The sequence below is a fragment of the Lepus europaeus genome, chromosome 5 (assembly GCF_033115175.1).
Source record: "Lepus europaeus isolate LE1 chromosome 5, mLepTim1.pri, whole genome shotgun sequence".
Classification (NCBI taxonomy): domain Eukaryota; kingdom Metazoa; phylum Chordata; class Mammalia; order Lagomorpha; family Leporidae; genus Lepus; species Lepus europaeus.
The window spans coordinates 43,818,487-43,838,674 of record NC_084831.1 but is presented as its reverse complement, the minus strand read 5'-3'; the positions used below and the strand labels follow the sequence as shown (position 1 = coordinate 43,838,674).

Genomic DNA, 20,188 nt, shown 5'->3' with positions numbered 1-20,188 from the left:
TCTTTCCTCACTCACAACCACTGTATCTTGTGGGTTTGCAAGTTAATTCTAACATCTATATAAAAACCAACAGAATACACACATCTAAACCCTCATGTGAGGGACTGAGGAAAATATAACCTCAAAAATATTTGGCCTGAATCTGTTGATGTAAAAATTATCAGACAAATCCATGGTATAGGTGAAATGCTCTGATAAGTAACTGCTCACTCACTGAAGACAGAAATTTCATTACAGCAAACCCCAAACGTGGAGGAGCTGTTCTAAATCAAGAGACACTAGGGCTAAATGCACTGCTTCTTGATTGAGGCTTGGATTTAAAAAAATACAATTATAAACATAATCATGAACTATATAATGTGTTAGAGTTTGTGAATGTGATTAAGTGTGGTTATGTAAGAAAATGTTTTTACTGAAACATGAATCAAAATCATCTTAGAAATCAATTTTTATGATGAAACAGTTGCAACCCAAATGCTCCGCCGATGGGAGAGGAAACAAATGTATGGACTAATTTGATATTTAGTCTGGAAAATGAAAGAAAGCGTATGAGCCAGAAATTTCATTCATAGGTCTGTACGAAATTTATATATGCATACCAGGAGTCAGGTACAACACATCACTGTAGTGCCATGTCACTGTTACTTCGTATTGTGGACCACCATACAGAAATGAAATCCAGTCAGGTATACATGCCAGTGTGGATGAAGGTTACAAACAGGGTTGAATAGAAAAAAAGTTATATGGTACATACAATACTAATGACTTTTTTTTTTTTTTTTTTTTTTGACAGTTCACCCTCCAGTGGCCGCTGCGGCCTGCGCACCGCGCTGATCCGAAGCCAGGAGCCAGGTGCTTCTCCTGGTCTCCCATGGGGTGCAGGGCCCAAGCACTTGGGCCATCCTCCACTGCACTCCTGAACCTTTAAAATGTACCATGACTACTGGCTCAGGATAAATATAAACAGGACAGTGGGCACCTGTTGAGAAGGGGGTGTCGCAGGGTGGGGTGTGTCCACGTGGCCTCAGCTGTAATGTGCTTTTTCCTAAACCTGGGACAGGTGCCCAGGTGGCTGGAATTCACAGAATGTCGCAGGACTGTTAGTGCCCGCTGTGTGCGGCGCGCTCTCCATGCTGCAGGCACCTGGAGCGGAAACGGAAATGTCTGCCTCGCGCAGCCCGCACTGTGAACTGTGCGTCTCTTCGTGTCAGCGCTTCAGGGTGGCGATGTGTGGTTTCTAAAAGCGAGGTGTGAGGGAGTGAACCCTGCATTTCAAAAGGAAGGCGCAGTGGGTCCCTTCTCCGGGGGAGAAACAGAAACAAGGAAGCCACTGGCGGCCAGACTACGTTTGGCAGTGGGGAGGCGGCGGTGCCCACGGAAGCCGTGAGGGCGTTCCTGCTGCCGCCACAGGGCAGGTGCTTTCCTCAGCCGCCATTCCAGCGACGCCGTCTGTCCCGCGGGGTGAGAAGTGGGGCAGAGCCGGCAGGAGAAGCGGCGCGAGCTCGAAACCCGGCTCTCCCGGCCACACTGACGGCACGGCGGCGTATGGGGGTGAGCGCCCCGTTAAGCCCGCCGAAGCGGCCTCGAAAAGTGCCGTTAGCACTGTTTTACCTCAGTCGTCCGCCCGACTTCCGAGCGGAAACGGGCAAATTCCAGTGAGAATGAAGAAACACAGGGTGCGCCGCAAGGCCCCGCCCCCGGCCCAGGGAGACCGGATAGGTCCGGCGAGCCTGCGGCCAGCGCCGCCTCCCGAAGGGCCAGCCAGGGCAGCGGCTGCGCGACGCGGGGACAGGCCGAGGACAGGCCCGCACCTCCCGCATTTGCGCAAGCCACTGGATGGCCGCGGCCGGGCAGCGGCGGCCTGGCGCTCTCGCACTACCTGGCCGGAGGCGCCTGCGCACTGCGCACCCCGCCCTCGGAGTCACCTGGCGGAGCGCCCCGCCCGCCTGCCCCTCCCCACACATGCGCACTGCGAAACCGCCGGCCGTGCGGTCACGTGTTGGGCGCGAGCAGCCGGCCCAGCCGGGCGCTTCCAGTCGCCGCGGCCCCCGCCGCCCCGGGCCGTGGGAGCCCCGGGCGGTGCCTGTCGGGAGGAGTTCCGGGGTTTGGTTTGCATCCGCCGCGAGGTATGCCGCGTCTCTGCCTCCCGGCGTTTGGAGGTCTGGGGTCGGCGGGGAGAGGGAGGCGGCTTGGGCAGGGCAGGGCCGGCGGTGCTGGGACCTCCCTTGCGGGCTCCTTTGCCCACCTCTCTCTGGAGCCCGGGCCTGGGGCAGCCAGCAGAGCCGCGGACTCCGCCAGTGTGTGACCGACCCGGCTTTCCGCGAGTCCCGTCACTCGGGTTCGCCCGCCTCAGTGGACACCCGGGGCCATCCCGAGCGTCCCCTCCCGGGTGCCCTCAGAGCCCTGTTGGCTTTGCCCCCGACTCTGGAATCCAGCCGCAGCCCTGTCCGCACGCGCCACCCCGCGCTCCGTCAGCGCGTCTCCTCCGCGGGACGGTTGCGAGATGCTCCGTGTTGAGACGGCCTCCTGCTTCCCGCAGCCAGACCGGTCCTGAGCGGGCGGCCTGATCCCGGGCCTCAGGATAGTGCCCGGCTCCCTTGGGTGTGAAGAGTTCTCATTTTTCCCGTTTCCATATTCGCTTGCGCCATTTCTGGTCTCGGTGTATGCCCCAGCAATTCCAGGCCTGTGGTTTCCTCCTGCAGGCCCCCGAACCCTTATCAAATTTTTGGAATCGTACTCTGCTGCTTCTCCCACCCCCCCAACTTTTTCATGACTCAGCACAGCCAGGGCCTCCCTCAAGAAGCCTTTTCTCTCTGTGCTGGGTAAGGGCCCCCTCGGGGCACGCATCGCCCCTGGTGCAGCCCGGTGTGATAGGGCATGGGTCCTGGAAGGCGAGGCCCGGGGGGATTCACGTGTGGGATGCGCCCAGCGCACAGTAGGTGCCGTGCGTGCTGGCGATCGCTCCGCATCCGAATGCTGGGTCAGCTTTCTCTGTGTCCGCGGCGCCGTGCACTGGAACCCTGTGCAGCGATGAACGGTCTGTGCCGTCCAGGGTAGCCACTCCCCACCAGTGGTGACTGAGCGCTTGATGCCTCTGTGTGGCCCAGGAACGGCATCCGGGCGCTGAACTGAAACTTCATAACCACGTGTGTCTGCCCTGACGGACAGTGCTGCTTTCAGGCCTTGAATTCGGCCCAGCCTGGTAGCCACCGTGAACCGTGCCGATGAGCCTTCCAGCGTCACCCGCCAGTTCTCTGTGGTGGGGTGTCCGCAGCCCCCCGCAGCTCCCCTCCCTCCTGGCCGCCGTGTCCTGGTTTCCGCGCTGTAATTCCCTTAGCGTCTGATCCTTTAGTGCTAGGCTTTGCTTTCTTGAGAAGCTTAGGAACTGTACTCACCAAAGGCAGCCCCGTTCATGGGGAGTGTGGCTAGGGTCTGCTCCGTCTGAGTCTGAATTTGATTCCCCACCAGGTAGGTGTCTAAGCAGCCGGGATGCCAGGGCCAAGACCCCGGAAAGGCCCTCAGGCCAGCGGTCAGGGTGTGGCGGCCGCCAAGCAGGTACGGACATAGCCTCCTTCGCCTCTGGGCCACGTTGGGGTGGGAGTGGGGGTCTCTGGACAGCCTCGGCAACCTGGGTCACCAGTGTGGCTTCCCTGCCAGTCCAGAGACTTTGAAGGGTGCCTGTTGGTGGTGGCGGTGCCTGTGGAGGCCCTCTGCCTGGCCCCTGCCATACACGGTGGGTGGACAGCCCTCAGCTCTCCTCTTGGCTTTCACCTGCAGCGTCCTTTTGTGGTGACAGCTCTGTATGAAGGACCTGGAGGCGTCAGGAGCCACTGAGTCTTGCATGCTCTGCTGGGACCTCAGTTCTCTCACTGAGGTTGCAACTTTGCTGTTCAGCCAAGGCTGCCAGGGCCTGAGAGCTGCTGCCGGTGGGAGGACTTCGCTGCCTGGAGACAGAAGGATCCTGTCTTCCAGTTTTCTCCCTTTATTTCTTCTGGGTGCATGGCCTGAGACTTCTTGGTCCATTTTTTTTTTAATTGTAAGGGGGCCGGCACTGTGGCGTAGCTGGTTAAAGCCCTGGCCTGCAGTACCAGCATCCCATTTGGGCGCAGGTTTGAGTCCCAGCTACTCCACTTCTGATCCAGCTCCCTGCTAATGTGCCTGGGAAAGTAGTGGAGGATGGCCCAAGTCTTTGGGCCCCTGCACCCATGTGGAAGACCTGGAAGAAGCTCCTGGCTCCTGGCTTCAGATCAGTTGAGCTCTGACTGTTGCAGTCATTTGGGGAATGAGCCAGTGGATGGAAGACCTCTCTCTCCCTCTCTCTCTCTCTCTCTCTCTGGTTCTACCTCTCTCTGTAACTATCTTTCACATAAATAAAATAAATCTTTAAAAAAAAAAAAAAACGAGGCAGGTAAAGGAGGTGGTGGGGTTAAGGGGCTCGACTCAAGTCAGAGGTTTCACTCTGAATTCTGGCTCTGCACTTAGAAGACTCTCAGTTTCATGTGAACAGTGAGGTAAGAATAGGACCTCCTCTGCCTTGAGCAGTCAGAGTTACGGAGCCCGCGAGTAGAGCAGTGTGACCAGAGGCTGCAGGGAAGGGTGAGTGGGCAGTGTCTCCGTTCACAGTTTCGGCTTGGGTGGATGATGGTGACCGTGGCATCACGTGAATGTATGTAATACCACTAAACCGTGTACCTAAAATGGTTAAGATGGTAAATTTCATGGTATGTATGTTTTACCACAGTTTTAAAAAAATAGGACCTACCTCTCAGGGCTGTGAGAATTAGCTAAGGCAATTACCTGGCAGCCACTGCTGCTGCTATTGTAATAACGAGGTCAGTGCTGGGCTCTTTGTAGGGTCCCTGGGGAGATAAATGTCCCAAGGGATGACATTGCAGGCCTCAATTTCCCTTTCTGCACACTGGACCTCACAGAGGAAAGGAACCACTGGCTTGGATATTGGGATCCCAAGTCTGCTCCTGAGCTGGGCTTTGCGCTGCCCTTGGGTGATTTCTAAGAATCCTTCTGTGCCCTCAGCTGGGGCTCTTTGTGGAGTTCAGCCCGGAGGACATGCTGCTGGGGATAGACGAGACTGAAGAGGATGCGGACCTGGAGGCCGAGCTGCTCGCCCTCACAGGGGAAGCAGAGACCACAGACAGGAAGCCAGCACCCAAGGGGCGGGGTAAGTTTGGGACAGTGGGCCAGGCTCAGTGATGGGGCCTAGGTGGGTGGCTGCCTGACTCTGGTGGAAAGGGACCTTGCCTTGCAGGCTGCAGGAGCCACCAGGCCCCACTGGAGCACTCCCAGAGGAGGCCGCCTCACCCACCTGTCACGGGAACTCTCTCCCCATCGCGGAAAAATATGATTTACAGACTGACTCAGTTTCGTATGCGTAGCCCTAGCCAGGGCCAAAAAAAAAAAAAAGAAAAAAAGGTAGGGGCCCAGATCCCACAGACTGAATTGGGTACATGGACAGGACACAGAAATTGTGTCGTGAACTTCCTCCACAGCCTGCATGGTGCCAGAGAGCTCAGCCCTGGGGGGACCTCGGGGTGTAAGCCTTCCTGTCTTCACCAGGATCCCTCAGAGAGAACCACCCCTATCCCACGGCCCTGCGCTGAGGATCACCAGGATCCCTCAGAGAGAACCACCCCTATCCCATGGGCCCCTGAGCCGAGGATCACCAGGATCCCTCAGAGAGAACCACCCCTATCCCACAGCCCTGCGCCGAGGATCACCAGGATCCCTCAGAGAGAACCACCCCTATCCCACAGCCCTGAGCCGAGGATCACCAGGGTCCCTCAGAGAGAACCACCCCATCCCATGGCCCTGAGCCGAGGATCACCAGGGTCCCTCAGAGAGAACCACCCCATCCCATGGCCCTGAGCCGAGGATCACCAGGGTCCCTCAGAGAGAACCACCCCTATCCCATGGCCCTGAGCCGAGGATCACCAGGATCCCTCAGAGAGAACCACCCCTATCCTACGGCCCTGCGCCGAGGATCACCAGGGTCCCTCAGAGAGAACCACCCCATCCCACAGCCCTGTGCCGAGGATCACCAGGATCCCTCAGAGAGAACCACCCCTATCCCATGGGCCCCTGAGCCGAGGATCACCAGGGTCCCTCAGAGAGAACCACCCCTATCCCACGGCCCTGCGCCGAGGATCACCAGGGTCCCTCAGAGAGAACCACCCCTATCCCATGGCCCTGAGCCGAGGATCACCAGGGTCCCTCAGAGAGAACCACCCCTATCCCATGGGCCCCTGAGCCGAGGATCACCAGGGTCCCTCAGAGAGAACCACCCCTATCCCATGGGCCCCTGAGCCGAGGATCACCAGGGTCCCTCAGAGAGAACCACCCCTATCCCACGGCCCTGCGCCGAGGATCACCAGGGTCCCTCAGAGAGAACCACCCCTATCCCATGGCCCTGAGCCGAGGATCACCAGGATCCCTCAGAGAGAACCACCCCTATCCCACGGCCCCTGTGCCGAGGATCACCAGGATCCCTCAGAGAGAACCACCCCTATCCCATGGGCCCCTGAGCCGAGGATCACCAGGGTCCCTCAGAGAGAACCACCCCTATCCCATGGCCCTGAGCCGAGGATCACCAGGGTCCCTCAGAGAGAACCACCCCTATCCCATGGCCCTGAGCCGAGGATCACCAAGGTCCCTCAGAGAGAACCACCCCTATCCCACGGCCCTGAGCCGAGGATCACCAGGATCCCTCAGAGAGAACCACCCCATCCCATGGCCCTGAGCCGAGGATCACCAGGGTCCCTCAGAGAGAACCACCCCTATCCCACGGCCCTGAGCCGAGGATCACCAGGATCCCTCAGAGAGAACCACCCCTATCCCACGGCCCTGAGCCGAGGATCACCAGGATCCCTCAGAGAGAACCACCCCTATCCCACGGCCCTGAGCCGAGGATCACCAGGATCCCTCAGAGAGAACCACCCCATCCCACGGCCCTGCGCCGAGGATCACCAGGGTCCCTCAGAGAGAACCACCCCATCCCACAGCCCTGCGCCGAGGATCACCAGGATCCCTCAGAGAGAACCACCCCTACCACGGCCCTGCGCCGAGGATCACCAGGGTCCCTCAGAGAGAACCACCCCTATCCCACGGCCCTGCGCTGAGGATCACCAGGATCCCTCAGAGAGAACCACCCCTATCCCACGGCCCCTGCGCCGAGGATCACCAGGGTCCCTCAGAGAGAACCACCCCTATCCCACAGCCCTGCGCCGAGGATCACCAGGGTCCCTCAGAGAGAACCACCCCTATCCCACAGCCCTGCGCCGAGGACTGTGAGTGGACGGGGAAGTGGCTCACTGCTCTGGCCCTGCTGTGGGCCAAACTTGAGTTTGAATCCTGGCTCAACTAGGATTGCAGTGCTAGGAAAAATGAGTGCTGGTAGTTTCCAGGTCATTCAGTGTGAAAAGGATAATATTCTTTATTCTTCATAACTTGGAAGCTCCAGGGGAGTTCAGTGTTTATGTGACAGATGGTTGTGGGGGTGAGGGGGTTGTGATGGGTGGGACCTGGCTGTGGGAGAGGAGGGGCACTTCTGCCTGGGGTATTTACCCATAGAGTGCATTGAAGACTGCTTCCCCTGTCCTGGACCTTACTGTGTTGCCCTGACCCTCTTCTCCCAGCCCCCCTGCCCATGGCCCACATCGAGAAGTTGGCGGCGGACTGTATGCAGGATGTGGAGGAGGAGGAGGAGGAGGAGGAAGGGCTGGAGGAGGACGCAGACCTGCTGGTGCGTCTGCCAGGCTGGTGTCCAAGGGCTCTGCAGTCCAGCTCGGGCCTGGTGGAGGAGAGGGCTCTGGAGAGGAGGCCTGGGGTGTGTCCGTGACTTTGAGTGAGTGCCCTGCCCGTCCTGGGCGCCTCTTCCTAGCTGCACACCGTGAGACTGCTCTCCTTTGGCCTCTGGTCTGAGCTGTGCAGTTGGGCACTCTCAGACTGGGAGTCTTCACACAACGGGGCTTTTTCGGACATGGTGGCTGACATTGGGAAGTACTGCTGAGGGGGAGGCTCCTTTGTTCTCCCGTCATGGGTTTGACTGTGAGGCCCCCAAGCTCCTGGGACTTGTTGTGTCTCCCCAGACTGAGCTGCAGGAGGTGCTGGGTGCAGATGAAGAGGCTGGGCCCGGGGAAGGTGATGAGGCCACCAGCCCAGGCCTCTCTGAGGAGAAGAAGGGACAAGGAAGCATTGAACCTGCCGTGCCGGCAGCCCTCCTAACAGCCGCAGTCGCAGAGGCTCAGGTAGGTTCTGGAGGAGGCCCATGACGGCCATGTGTAACGTGCGTGTGGCATGGCTTGCAGACCCAAGCCGCAGAAGCCTTCTGCAGCAGCTGCCCCGAGCAGAAAACAGCACAAGAAACTCCTCCGTGCCTGGCGTACCTCAAAGGCCACTCTGTTCTCTCAGCACCCCCGCCCCCTCCCCACCCCCCGAAGCCATTTCCTGGCCTCCACCGACTGTTAGAGCCTCTCTGTATTTTGCCTCTGACACAGTCTCTAGCCTCTCCGGTGAGTCTTTGCCCCACGCCTTGAGGCTTTCAGGCTCTTCTTTAAGATTTTTTTTTTATTTGAAAGGCAGAGTTACAAGAGAGGGAGAGAGCTCTTCCGTCTGCTGGCTCACTCCCCAAATAGCTGCAAAGGGCGGGATTGGACTAGGCCAGAGCCAGGAGCCTGGAGCTCCATCCGGGTCTCCTACGTGGGTGCAGAGCAGGTTTTTTTTTTTAGAATCCCAGAGCTCCATCTGCTGGGGCAGCTTCCTCGCAGGGAGAGAATGGCACAGGCCTGACTAGCCCTGGAGTGGTCGGGTCCTGAGCTGAGCTGTCTGCAGGCTGGGGAGCCTCAGGGGCTACAGGCTGTGCTAGAAGAACGGATCCACAACTACCGGGAGGCTGCGGCCGGTGCCAAGGAAGCAGGGGAAGCGGCCAAAGCCAGGCGCTGTGAGCGAGGGCTGAAGGTGAGCAGGGCTGGGGGAGTGAGGCTGTGGGTCGGGTGACAGGAGGAAGCTTCCCCACTCGGCAGCCTTGTGGAGGTGGTGGATCCTTGGCCTGGCTTTGAGCAGGGTCTAACCCAAGATGGCCAGCCAGGTTTCTGGACTAGTTCTCTCCCTCAGACTCTGGAGTCCCAGCTCGCTGCTGTGAGGAGAGGCAGGAAGATCAACGAGGATGAGATCCCACCGCCAGTGGCCGTAGGCAAGAGGCCTCTGGCCCCCCAGGAGACAGCCCACAGGAGCTCTGAGACAGGCCCTCCCTGCCCCCCCACCATGGAGCCAGGTATCTGAACACCCAATCCTGTCCCGGTTCCCCAGCCAGCCAGTGTTCTTCACTGTCGGTCACACTTTCCTCAGAAGCTCCTCAGGCCAAAGCAAGTACCTCCTCCTTTGACCCTCATGCCCTCTGGGACTTCTTGTTTCCCTGTAGACGACTCCTCCCAACCCGAGACAAGCCTCCTGGGCAGCGCCGGCCCTTCTGCCCCGCCGAATTCAGACGCTGACCCCCGGAATCTGCTGTTGACCCGACAGAGAGAGTACAAAGTGGCTGCCCTCAGTGCCAAGCGGGCTGGAGATCTAGAACGTGCCCGGGAGCTCATGAGGATTGGGAAGGTGGGACAGCTGGCTCATTTAACATGGAGGAAACTGAGGCCCAGACAGGGAGCTGAACTGGGCTTGAGACTGGCCCAAGGCAGAATTGTTTCAGTCCAGGTTCTTGGGGTTCCCTGGCTTAGGCACACATCTACTTTTCTTAGAGATTTGGTGCTGTCCTGGAGGCCCTGGAGAAGGGGCAGCCCGTGGACCTGAGTGCCATGCCCCCAGCACCTGAGGGTCAGTATGGGAATTGTGAGGGGATCTGCCTGGGCTAGGGCTGCGGTTGGGGCAAATCATCAGGTCTGGGGCTGGCCAGGCACCCCCACCTATACCTTCGCTTTGCATCCCCCAGATCTGAAGGCCCCCAGGGCACCAGCAGTGGAGCGAGTGCAGCCAGTGACGGCTCCTGACATCCCAGCAACCCCAGGTAGGACAGGGTGGTGGGACTGGGGAGTGGGGACCTGGGGAGAGGCAGGCTGAGCAGATGCTCTCTCCCCCCTCTTCAAGTGGCCCCTACAGAGCCACAGACGGTGCTGGATGCCCTGCAGCAGAGACTGAACAAGTACCGGGAGGCCGGCATCCAGGCTCGGAGCAGTGGGGATGAACGTAAGGCCCGGATGCATGAACGCATTGCCAAGGTAGGCTTGGGGCCGTACAGCCACCTGCCCCGCCAGCTGGCGCTGGTCTTCTCCTAGTCTTCCTGTCCCTCTGTCACATGGGCATGGAGCCTGCAGACTCGTGCTCACCATACGTCCCTCCTTTCCCACCCTTGCAGCAATACCAAGATGCTATTCGAGCACACCGAGCAGGGCGGAAGGTTGACTTCGCCGAGTTGCCGGTTCCTCCAGGTGAGTGGGGCTTGGTCTGTGGGCTGTCTCCCAAGGAAGCAAGGATGGGGAGGGGAAGTGACCACAGGGATGTACCGCCACCTGTCCCTGGCAGAGTCAGGGCCCACAGCAGCTTTGTGCTGCCCTGTGGCTATTCCACCCCCTCCCAGCTCTGCTTCTGTCACAGGGTTTCCCCCCATCCCTGGTCTGCAGCCCATGGTGGGCATGGAGGAGGATACAGTGGCAGCAACCTTGGCAGCTGCCCAGAAACTGGCCACCTCAGATGACACGGCCCTGGCAGAGGAAGATGAGGATGAGGTTTGGCTGAGGGCCCAAGGCAGGACTGGGGGGAGGAGCGGCAGATGAGACATGACCCCAGACTTAATGTCCCTGCTGACAAGCCCAGGGATACATTGTTCTCTGTTTCAGAGAGAAAAACTTGGCCACAGGCAGAGCTAGGGTTTAATGAAGGTCTTTCTGGTTCGAGAGCCCAGGTTCCATCCCCAGCACCCTGCTGGCTCCTGTGCTGAGGTGGGAGGGGAGGTTAGAGTGGAGATCTTCAGAGGTGTTTGGAAGTGCTGAGATATTTTAGGGCTCAGAGGGGAAGTCACTCGTCTCAGGTCATGTGAGAGTGAGTGCAGCATCCGTGAAGAGCCCGAGGTTGGAAGCTGCCTTGGGTGGGGTCCCCAGTGACAGCCTCCTGGATATCTGCAGAGTGAGACCCCAGCACAGACGCCGGTAGCCAAGAAGCCAGCACAGCCTCTTGTCCCTTCATCTCGGCCCCTGGCTAAGGAGTCACTGAGTCCATCTGGTGAGTTGGAGACGAGCAGGCTGGGAGGAGTGCAGGTTCTAGTGAGGGGCGGGCATGGCCCTAACCAGTGGTGCTCTCCCCTCAGTGCGGGAGCAGCTGGTGCTACTGGAGGCACGAAAACTGCAGTACCAACGGGCAGCCCTGCAGGCCAAACGTAGGCAGGACCTGGAGCAGGCCAAAGCCCACCTGCGGGTGGCCAAATGTCTGGAGGCTCAGATCACCCAGGCCCGAGCTGGCCAACCTGTTGACCTCTCCAAGGTGAATCTCATCTTTTGAGCACCAGGACTTCTTGGGCAGAGGAGGTGGGTGGCAGGCTTGCAGGACTGTCTGTGAAGTAGGGCAGCTTCTGGGAGGCAGTGGGATTTGGGCAGGATGTGATGGCTGGGTAAGCGCCTTTTGTTTATGATTCTGTCTACTTCATAGCCTGCAGAGAGACCTGGGAAGGGAGTACAGGATGCTTGTAGTCATATGACAGAACAGGGTGAGGCCAGTGGGGTAGGGGCAGAGTGTTGTAGCACCTGAGGTAGAGTGGGAGGCAGTGAGTTGCCTGCACTTAGTATGGATTCCTGCATTGGTTGGGCTCACTAGAGGAGTAATCTGACTCTTGGGGCCCGAGGGGCCTTGTGACCTGGCAGGTGCCTTCGCCCTTGACGGATGAGGAGGGCGACTTCATCCTCATCCACCACGAGGACCTGCGGCTCTCCCAGAAGGCTGAGGAGGTGTACGCGCAGCTACAGAAGATGCTTTTGGAGCAACATGAGGTCAGGAGCCCCTTGACTGTTACTTCCCTTTCAGTGCCCCCAGCCTTCTTGCGGGCAAAGGCCTGGGGCACAGACCAGATAGGCCTGGATTCCAGTTCTCACTCTAACACTTACTGGCTGTGTGACCCCGCAAGCCTCACTGAACCCGTTTCCTCATCTGTAAAACAGGATGAAAATACATACCCTGCTTCAGGATGGTTATAAAGTTCAAACAACAGAAGTCACAGCATGGGAAAAAGGACTTTGTAGGTGGGAGGGGGCATGCATATGGATTCTTATGGTGTTTGGTGAACTGTTTCCGAGTCTGCTTTCAAAGGTGATGCTTGAACTTGGTTTTGAGGAAGAATATGAGTTTGCTAAGTGAATTTTGGAGAATGGCTATCCTTAGAAGAGGAAAGTGCAAAAATATAGAGCACTGGTGGGACTTGGGATATGTGTTGGAGAGAGAAGTGAGGCTACAGAGGCAGACTGGAGCTTGGGGTCAGGCCTCGAGTGCCAGTCAGGTAGGTCCTGCCCTGAGATCTGGAATCCCCCTGGGCCTCTATTTTCAGAAGTGCCTGCTGTTTTCCAAGCAGTTCATGCACCAGGGCAATGTGGCTGAGACCACCCGGTAAGTGCACGGACTGGGGCTGGGCTTCTGGGACGGAGAACAGAAAGCATGCCTTGTTTGCTGATGTGCGTACCCACACCTGCCAGGTTTGAGAAGCTTGCTCAGGACCGTAAGAGACAGCTGGAGATCCTGCAGCTGGCCCAGGCCCAGGGCCTCGACCCTCCTAGCCACCACTTTGAGCTGAAGACATTCCAGACCGTGAGGTGCCAAAGCCTAGGGGAAACTGGCTCTGTGCAGGCGTGGGGCAGGAGGGTAGCACCCAGTTTAGTGAGCCTTCCCTGGTGAAGAGTGGGTCACGGTGCCTGCCAGTGAGGAGCTCAGAGCTGTATGGATGCTATGGATAAAGCTCGGGACTGGAAGTCAGACTAAGGTCTGTGTACAAGCTCTGCTGCTTCTGGCCAAAATAAGCGTTCCCTCTTTGGGTCCACTCTCCCCTCATTACCAGGCGCTGGAGAAGGGGACCTGGGTCCACTGTTCTTTCTTCTTGGCTATAGGATCTTCTCAGAACTCAACAGCACAGAGATGCATCTGATCATTGTTCGAGGAATGAACCTCCCAGCACCGCCAGGTAACCCGAAGGCCACCCCTTCCACCCAGGCCCTGGGCTTCTGCCCCCTCCCTGACTCCCGATTCCCGTTTCTCTCTCACAGGGGTGACCCCTGATGACTTGGATGCTTTTGTGCGCTTTGAGTTTCACTACCCTAACTCGGTGAGGTTCAGGTAGAGGTCGAATCCTCTGAACCCGTGTCAGTTTCTCCCCGTCCCTGGGAGGCCTGGCCATAGGGAGGGGACTGTAGACTTTTGGGCCCATTCTGTACAGAGTTCCTGGCCCTGTTTGTTTCTTCAAACTATTTTCACTCCTCCCTTCCTACTGTTTTTAGGACCAGGCTCAAAAAAGCAAAACAGCTGTGGTGAAGAACACAAATTCTCCAGGTGAGGGAGGGCCACAGGAGCCCCTTTCAACACCCCCCTTCATGTGCATGGGCAGCACTTGTGTTTCCAGACCTGTTCCCTTACTTGATTCATTCAACACAGGTGATAAAGGCAGATACTGGTAACACTGGGGCTGCAGGAGCGTGATCCAAAGCAGATCTGGCGCACAGATTCCCAGGTTGCTGTGGCTAGAATTGCGGTTGGGGCAGCTGCCTCTCAGCACGATGAAACGGAGTAAGCTCCGGACCCAGCATTGATGTGGTATTCCCAGATTGGGGACCCACTGGAATGGAACTGGTCCCCAGGTAGCTCCTTAAGCTGGGTAACCACACACTTAAGACTGCAGATGAGGGATCTGAGCCTCAGTAAAAGTAGAGACCTGCCCACGGCCTCATAATAAGGAGGTGGCAGAAACGACTCCAAATTCCAGTTCCCTCCCACTTCGTTGTCATCTAATGAGTATAAAACATGGTCAGGATTTATATTCTCTACCTTCTGGTGGCAGTCACCCTGAACTGCAGGCAGAGATAAAGAGGGGAAGCCAGCCCTGGGCCTCCATTCCTGCTTCCTCAGGAAATCCCTGGGAGCCAAGCCCCTTCTTGCATTCTCCTCTTGTAGAATTTGATCAGCTCTTCAAACTAAACATCAACCGAAACCACCGGGGCTTCAGGAGGGTGATCCAAAGCAAAGGAATCAAGTTTGAGATTTTCCACAAAGGGTGAGGATCCTCTTGGTCCCATTGCCAAAGCAGGCTGGGAAGTAGGAGTGACATTTCCATTATAGCTGCCATCTCTGCTACCGCTTGTTTTCCTGCACTGGTCTCAGCCAGTTCATGCCTGCCTTCTCTACCCAACCTAATCCTCTGCTGCCTCTTGGATCCCAGCTCTTTCTTCAGAAGTGACAAGCTGGTTGGCACAGCACATCTGAAACTGGAGCGGCTGGAGAATGAGTGTGAGATCAGAGAGATTGTGGAGGTAAGGCCTGGGGGTGGGCGACAGAGGACTTAGTAAGAGTAGAGCTAGTATTTGTTGAACACCAGTCCCTGTTGTAGGTTTTTGTGCCTGTCGCTTAACTTGAAAATTACCCACACGGTTGTTATACGGTAGGTGGTATCTCCATTTCACAAAAGAGGAAGTTCAGAAGGTCAGAAAAATTCAGAGTTTCAGGATAGGAAGTAGCCGTACTCTTCCCACAACACCTGGGCCATCCAGGTTTCTAAAGATGATGGATGAGCAGGAAGATCCTTGAGGTATACAGTCATAGCCGTCAGCCTGGCGCACAGATTCCCAGGTTGCTGTGGCTAGAATTGCGGTTGGGGCAGCTGCTTCACGGCACGATGAAACAGAGTAAGCTCCGGACCCAGCATTGATGTGGTATTTCCAGATTGGGGACCCATTGGAATGCAGCTAGCTGATCTACTGTTGGGAACTGGTCCCCAGATAGCTCCTTAAGCTGGATTATCATAGGATTGCACAGGCAGTGGCTCTAAGAGCTGGCCACTGACAAAGACATTTAAGCTCTAGAAGAAAGGGAGGTTACATAAGTTCACAGGACCAGATCCTTACTCATACTTTTGTTGGCTGAAGCCTCTCCTACTGCGGCACACCTGCTCCCTGTCTGCCAGGAGAGTTGTTCTCAAGTGGAGTCTGCTCTCTGTTGGCCTCACAGAGGGTGATCAGACTTCTCAGGACCGTCACACTGATGTTTATTCCAGCCCAGGAAGGAGTGGAAACCTTTGATCTGGGTTCTGCTCTTGATGCTGCAGTGTCATCCGGGAAGGTGGAACTCACTGGTTTCCATGCTGCTCCTTGAAGCCAGTGTTTATTCCTGGAGCTGCTAGGAGATTGAGGGGGGGAGTGATGGAATAGACTTTCCAGATGTCTATCTCCACTTCAGTTAGTGTTTATCTAGGTTTATATGTTAATTGTTTTAGTAAGACTTAGCTAAACCATCACCACCCCAAACAGAAGGACAACAGGTTTAAGATTCCCATGCGTTAGCACTGCAGGACACCTTAGCTCCTCTAATTCGTTTCCTGGGAGCACAGGGACCCGCGTGCCTCAATTATTGTCTGCCTCTCCCTGGTCCTCACAGGTCCTGGATGGAAGGAAGCCTACTGGGGGGAAGCTGGAGGTGAAGGTGAGGCTGCGGGAGCCTCTGAGTGGCCAGGATGTGCAGATGGTCACCGAGAACTGGCTGGTCCTGGAGCCTCGGGGCCTGTGAGGTGGGCAGCTCTCTGGGTCCCCAGAACCTTTTCCCCTGCGTTCTGATGGGGTCCCTCTGGGACCCTTCTCCTGTTCACCCTGTGTGTGGGGAGAAAGCCTAAGAGTTCTCATCTGTGTGAAGACCAAGGCACCAAAACTGTTGGGCAGAGTTCAGGAGCTGAGTTTCTTAGGGTCCTCAGTAGAGCAGGGGAGGAAGGGTAACTCCCTAGGTTTGTCTTCAGGAAATCTGTAAAACCTGCTTGTTTTCCTGTGGTTTAGCCGGACTCTCCATGCTCTATGCCGCTTTGCAGCAGACTGCCAGCACCAGGAGATGATCAGGCCAGCGACGGTGTGCAGGAGCTTACTCTTCCCAGTGCTGCTGGCTGCAGAAGCCTTTGTACATAAGAGAGATGCTGCTACCTAAGCACCAAAGACCTTTGAAGTATGTGCACTACTGACCACAGCCCTGGTCTTTCCCGTCGCCGGCCCATAGAAGCAGGCTGGATTCGAGGAGCTCCTCTTTCATGCGTCTTGCTCCCCCAGACTGGGCAAAGGCAAGGATATCCTCAGTGCTCTGTGCCATGGAGACCTGCAGCCCACTAACCCCTACACAGCAACTGTGTGCAGCTCACCCTAGCCCCAGTTGCACCACTTCTGGATGTGCCTTTAAATGAACTGTAAGGGATGGGAGAACTCGAGGGTGATCGGGAACCTCCCCTGCTTAGGGTGGGAACAGGGTTCCGTGACTCTGGTCAGTGGCAGCCTGTCCTCTCAACTCAGTTCCCCCCAGCTCTGCCCGTGCCTTTGTTCCTAACAGCTGCTAGTACTAGCCTTCCTGCTTCCCCATGGACTTAGAAACGTTTTGGTACTACTTGGTGGGAAGTTAAGGGAAGGCTGTATCTTGGGTTTGTTCCATGCACCCAAGATAAGAGACTGTTAAAGGGAAAGAAGAAGAAGAAGAAGAAAAAAAAAAAATATATATATATATGTAAAATTCTGTGTAGCCATTTTTATTTAAGCAATTAAGTCTAATTCACTGTAGGGATTTTAGACTCTGCAGGTTTAGAAAGCCTGGGTAGCAGTAGCATTTGTTACCGACCAAGATCCAGATTACTGCCTTGGCAAGGATTCTGACAGAGGGTGTGGGATGGAGATGGGGTTGTTTTCCTCTTCAGCAGATCAGCTGGGGAAATGACTGAGAAATTTCCCTTTGGCTTTGTTTTCAGCCTTGTTTTACTGAATGGATGGAGACGATGAAGGGATCTATAGTTCTAATAGATTTAATATTCAAGACTAATATTCTACATTTCTTAGAAATCAACACCCGTGTTTTTTTCATCCCTTTTTTTTGAAGCATTAAAATTCAACAAAGCATACCTCAAGATTGTTTTTTAAAAGCTGTAAGTGAAGCACATACATTCAGCTTACTGATTGCTACAATACTGCATAAGCACAGCTCAGGGATTGAGCATTTCTGTATGCATCTGATTTCAAGGGTCACAGGGCTAAGTCATGCTTCCCTGCCCTACAGAGCAGTCTGTAGTGGGCAACAGAACAGGATCTACAGACAAGTGGCTCCTTCCCAGGACTATGGCCAGTCTTACTTACCTATCAGATGTGACCTACCAAAACTTCCAGAGATGAGAGGTTTAACACTTAATTGCAGTCACATATACATGTCAAACAAGCAATAATCTAGAATGAAAAGTAAGGTTGTTAGCCTTCATAAAGTGGCCTAGAATAAAGGGGCTGTCAGAAGGGTGCCTGACTCAGCTTTGTCTTCCCCTCAGTGTTTGCATCCAACCCTGTGTGAAGCAACAGGGTTAGGACCACTGGGGTTTTCTTGAAAGGGTCCAACTAGACCAAAGAACCTCTAAATTCAGGCCTCTGCTGGAAATACCCTATTTCAATAGGAAGTTTTCTATGACTCCCAAATTTCCCTTTACAATCCGTTCACTTTTAAAAAACAACCTCAACAGGCTGACAAAGCCACCCACTGGACTTGGAGACTGAGGTTCTTAAAAGGCCTTTGTTGCAGCCAAGGCATGCGTGAGTAGAGGGAGGAGCCTGCGGCAGCCTCATCTTGTCCTAAGATTTGTCCACACATTGGAGATTACTTATGGGAATCAGCCATGATCCAAATCATCTTAGAATTTTACATTCTCTACTGTAAAGTGCACTTTCTTCTGAATTAGTTAATACACAAGAAATTTATCCCAGAACCAGGAAGTCTTCCCCACAATTAAAGAGCAGACTTGTGATTTTAACATTATTTTCTTTTCTCACAGCATCATGGTCAAACTTGCATCAAGGCTTCCAAATATTTTTTCTTCATCTATTTGAAAGGCAGAGAAACAGCGAGCAAGATAGAGATCTCCCATCCACTGGTTTATGTCCTAAATGCCTGCAACAGCCAGAGCTATGCCAGGGCAAACCCAGGAGCCCAGAACTTGGGTATCCACATGGGTGGCAGGGACCCAGCTATCAACCTGCTGTCTCCCAGGATGTGCATCAGCAATAAGCTGGAACTGGAAGCAGTCGGAACTTGAACCCTGGAACTCTGATTTGGGATGCAGGTGTGCCAAGTGGCATCTCACCCACTACACCAAACACGCACTGCCATGGTGCTTCCAACTTCTTTTAAAGAGTTCTTTGAAAGAGTTATCACCCCATGGCATGGTAGGTTAAGCCTCTGCTTACAGCGCTGGCATCCCATATGGGCACTGGTTTGAATCCCAGCTTCCAATCCAGTTCCCTGCTAATGGCCTGGGAAGGCAGCAAAGGATGGCCCAAGTTCTTGGGCCCCTGTAACCACATGAGAGACCCAGAAGCAGCTCCTGGCTCCTGATTTTGGATCTGCCTAGCTCTCACTGTTGCAGCTGCTTGAGGAGTGAACCAGCAGAAGCAGCCCTGTGTGTCTCCCCCTCTGTATAACTGTAACCCTGTAACTCTGCCTTTCAAATAAATCTTTTCAAAAAATAGGAAAAGATCTTCTGCTCAATGGTTTACTCCCACAATGGCCCCAACAGCCTGGGTTGAGACAGACTGAGGGTAGCAGCCAGGGCCTTCATCTGGGTCTCCCATGTAGGTGCAGGAGCCCACTTAGGCCATCTTCTGCATCTCCCAGGCCATTAGCAGGGAGCTGGATGGGAAGTAGAGCAGCCGGGGGGCACACCAGTGTCTATGGGATGCCAGCATCGCAGGTGGCAGCTTTACTCACTCTGATACAACAGTCCCCGCTTCCAAATTTTAATGGCTTGTTTCCCAAACATTTCTGAGCAGCTCCCAAAAGATGTTGCCCCTTCAGTAATTAGGGCAGCTCCTTTTAAGGATGAAACCATGCGACAAACTGTTGGATCCAGCAGCTTATACCTGGTCCAGCACCATCACAGATGGTTTCCTTTCTCTGGGCATCGTTCCTGCTCTACTCTAGCCCTTCTGGCTATGTATACAATCGCGAAAAATTCCATCACATTACTTTAACATTACTAAAACAAACCACTGTTACAAACCTGTTAATTCCAGAAACAATGATCAGCCTATTGCTTGACTGTTGTCTGAAATGAATTAGATACATAAATTAGATGAGTTATGATAGAGATATTTAATTGGAAATTGGGGCCTCCTAGTATTCAGGAACCATTGAGGGAGGGGGAAGGCAAGATTAAACAGGGAAAACCCCTATCTATAGCCCTCTAGTCCAGCTGGTTCTTAAGAAGTGCTGATAAAGGGGCCAGTGTTGTGGTACAGCCCATTAAGCTACTGCCTGCAGCACTGGCATCCCATATGGGTGCCAGTTCAAGTCCCAGCCACTCCACTTCTGATCCAGTTCCCTGCTAATGTGCCTGGGAAAGCAGTGGAAGATGGCCCAAGTGCTTGGGCTCTTTGCACACATTTGGGAGACCCAAAAGAAGTTCCTGGCTTCTGGCTTCATCTTTGCCCAGCCTGAGTTGTTGGAGGCATTTTGTGAGGGAACCAGTGGATGGGAGATCTGTCTGTCTCTGTAATCCTGCCTTTCAAATAAATAAGTCAGAATTAGAGAGAGATATCTTCCATCTACTGGTTCACTCCTCAAATGGCCACAACAGCCAGAGCTGGGGCAGACCAGAGCCAGGAGCCAGGAGCTGCTTCTGGGTCTCCCATGTCGGGGCAGGGGCCCAGGGACTTAGCCATCTTCCGCTGCTTTACCAGGCACATCAGCAAGGAGCTGCATTGGAAGTGGAGCAGCTGGGATTCAAACTGGCAGCCATAAGGGATGCCAGTGCTGCAGAGAGCAATAGCAGCTTAACCACTATACCATAGCGCCATCCCTGAGAAATCTTAAAAAACAAAAACTGTGGCCGGACCACGGCTCACTAGGCTAATCCTCCGCCTGTGGCACCGGCACCCCAGGTTCTAGTCCTGGTTGGGGTGCTGGATTCTGTCCCAGTTGCTCCTCTTCCAGT

At 55.1% G+C, this 20,188-nt stretch overlaps 1 protein-coding gene across 4 annotated transcripts; it reads left to right on the top strand.

Annotated features, from left to right (window-relative positions):
- The first annotated feature begins 2,016 nt into the window (after nucleotides 1-2,016).
- CC2D1B (coiled-coil and C2 domain containing 1B) lies at nucleotides 2,017-18,717 on the top strand. Of its 4 annotated transcripts, none has more exons than XM_062191328.1 (25): nucleotides 2,017-2,126; nucleotides 3,469-3,555; nucleotides 5,035-5,179; nucleotides 7,650-7,756; nucleotides 8,103-8,261; nucleotides 8,845-8,970; nucleotides 9,127-9,286; nucleotides 9,434-9,615; nucleotides 9,759-9,834; nucleotides 9,950-10,024; nucleotides 10,105-10,235; nucleotides 10,373-10,445; nucleotides 10,612-10,742; nucleotides 11,139-11,235; nucleotides 11,321-11,493; nucleotides 11,871-11,996; nucleotides 12,548-12,606; nucleotides 12,693-12,809; nucleotides 13,101-13,174; nucleotides 13,257-13,315; nucleotides 13,488-13,539; nucleotides 14,158-14,257; nucleotides 14,423-14,513; nucleotides 15,634-15,763; nucleotides 18,032-18,717. In XM_062191328.1, exons 2-24 carry the CDS (start codon nucleotides 3,490-3,492, stop codon nucleotides 15,760-15,762), a joined length of 2,508 nt encoding a protein of 835 aa, XP_062047312.1. In that variant the 5' UTR covers nucleotides 2,017-2,126; nucleotides 3,469-3,489; the 3' UTR covers nucleotide 15,763; nucleotides 18,032-18,717. The 4 variants fall into 4 exon arrangements, with proteins under 4 accessions (XP_062047312.1, XP_062047311.1, XP_062047309.1 ...); XM_062191327.1 differs by lacking the exon at nucleotides 18,032-18,717 and adding an exon at nucleotides 16,055-16,696; XM_062191325.1 differs by lacking the exon at nucleotides 18,032-18,717 and adding an exon at nucleotides 16,023-16,696.
- The last annotated feature ends 1,471 nt before the right edge of the window (nucleotides 18,718-20,188 follow it).

Coding starts and splice junctions, on each gene's coding strand:
- CC2D1B (XM_062191328.1), top strand. CDS start 3,490: ATGCCAGGGCCAAGACCCCGGAAAGGCCCTCAGGCCAGCGGTCAGGGT. Junction 5,180..7,649: donor GCCAGCACCCAAGGGGCGGG/GTAAGTTTGGGA, acceptor CTCTTCTCCCAG/CCCCCCTGCCCATGGCCCAC. Junction 11,494..11,870: donor AACCTGTTGACCTCTCCAAG/GTGAATCTCATC, acceptor GTGACCTGGCAG/GTGCCTTCGCCCTTGACGGA.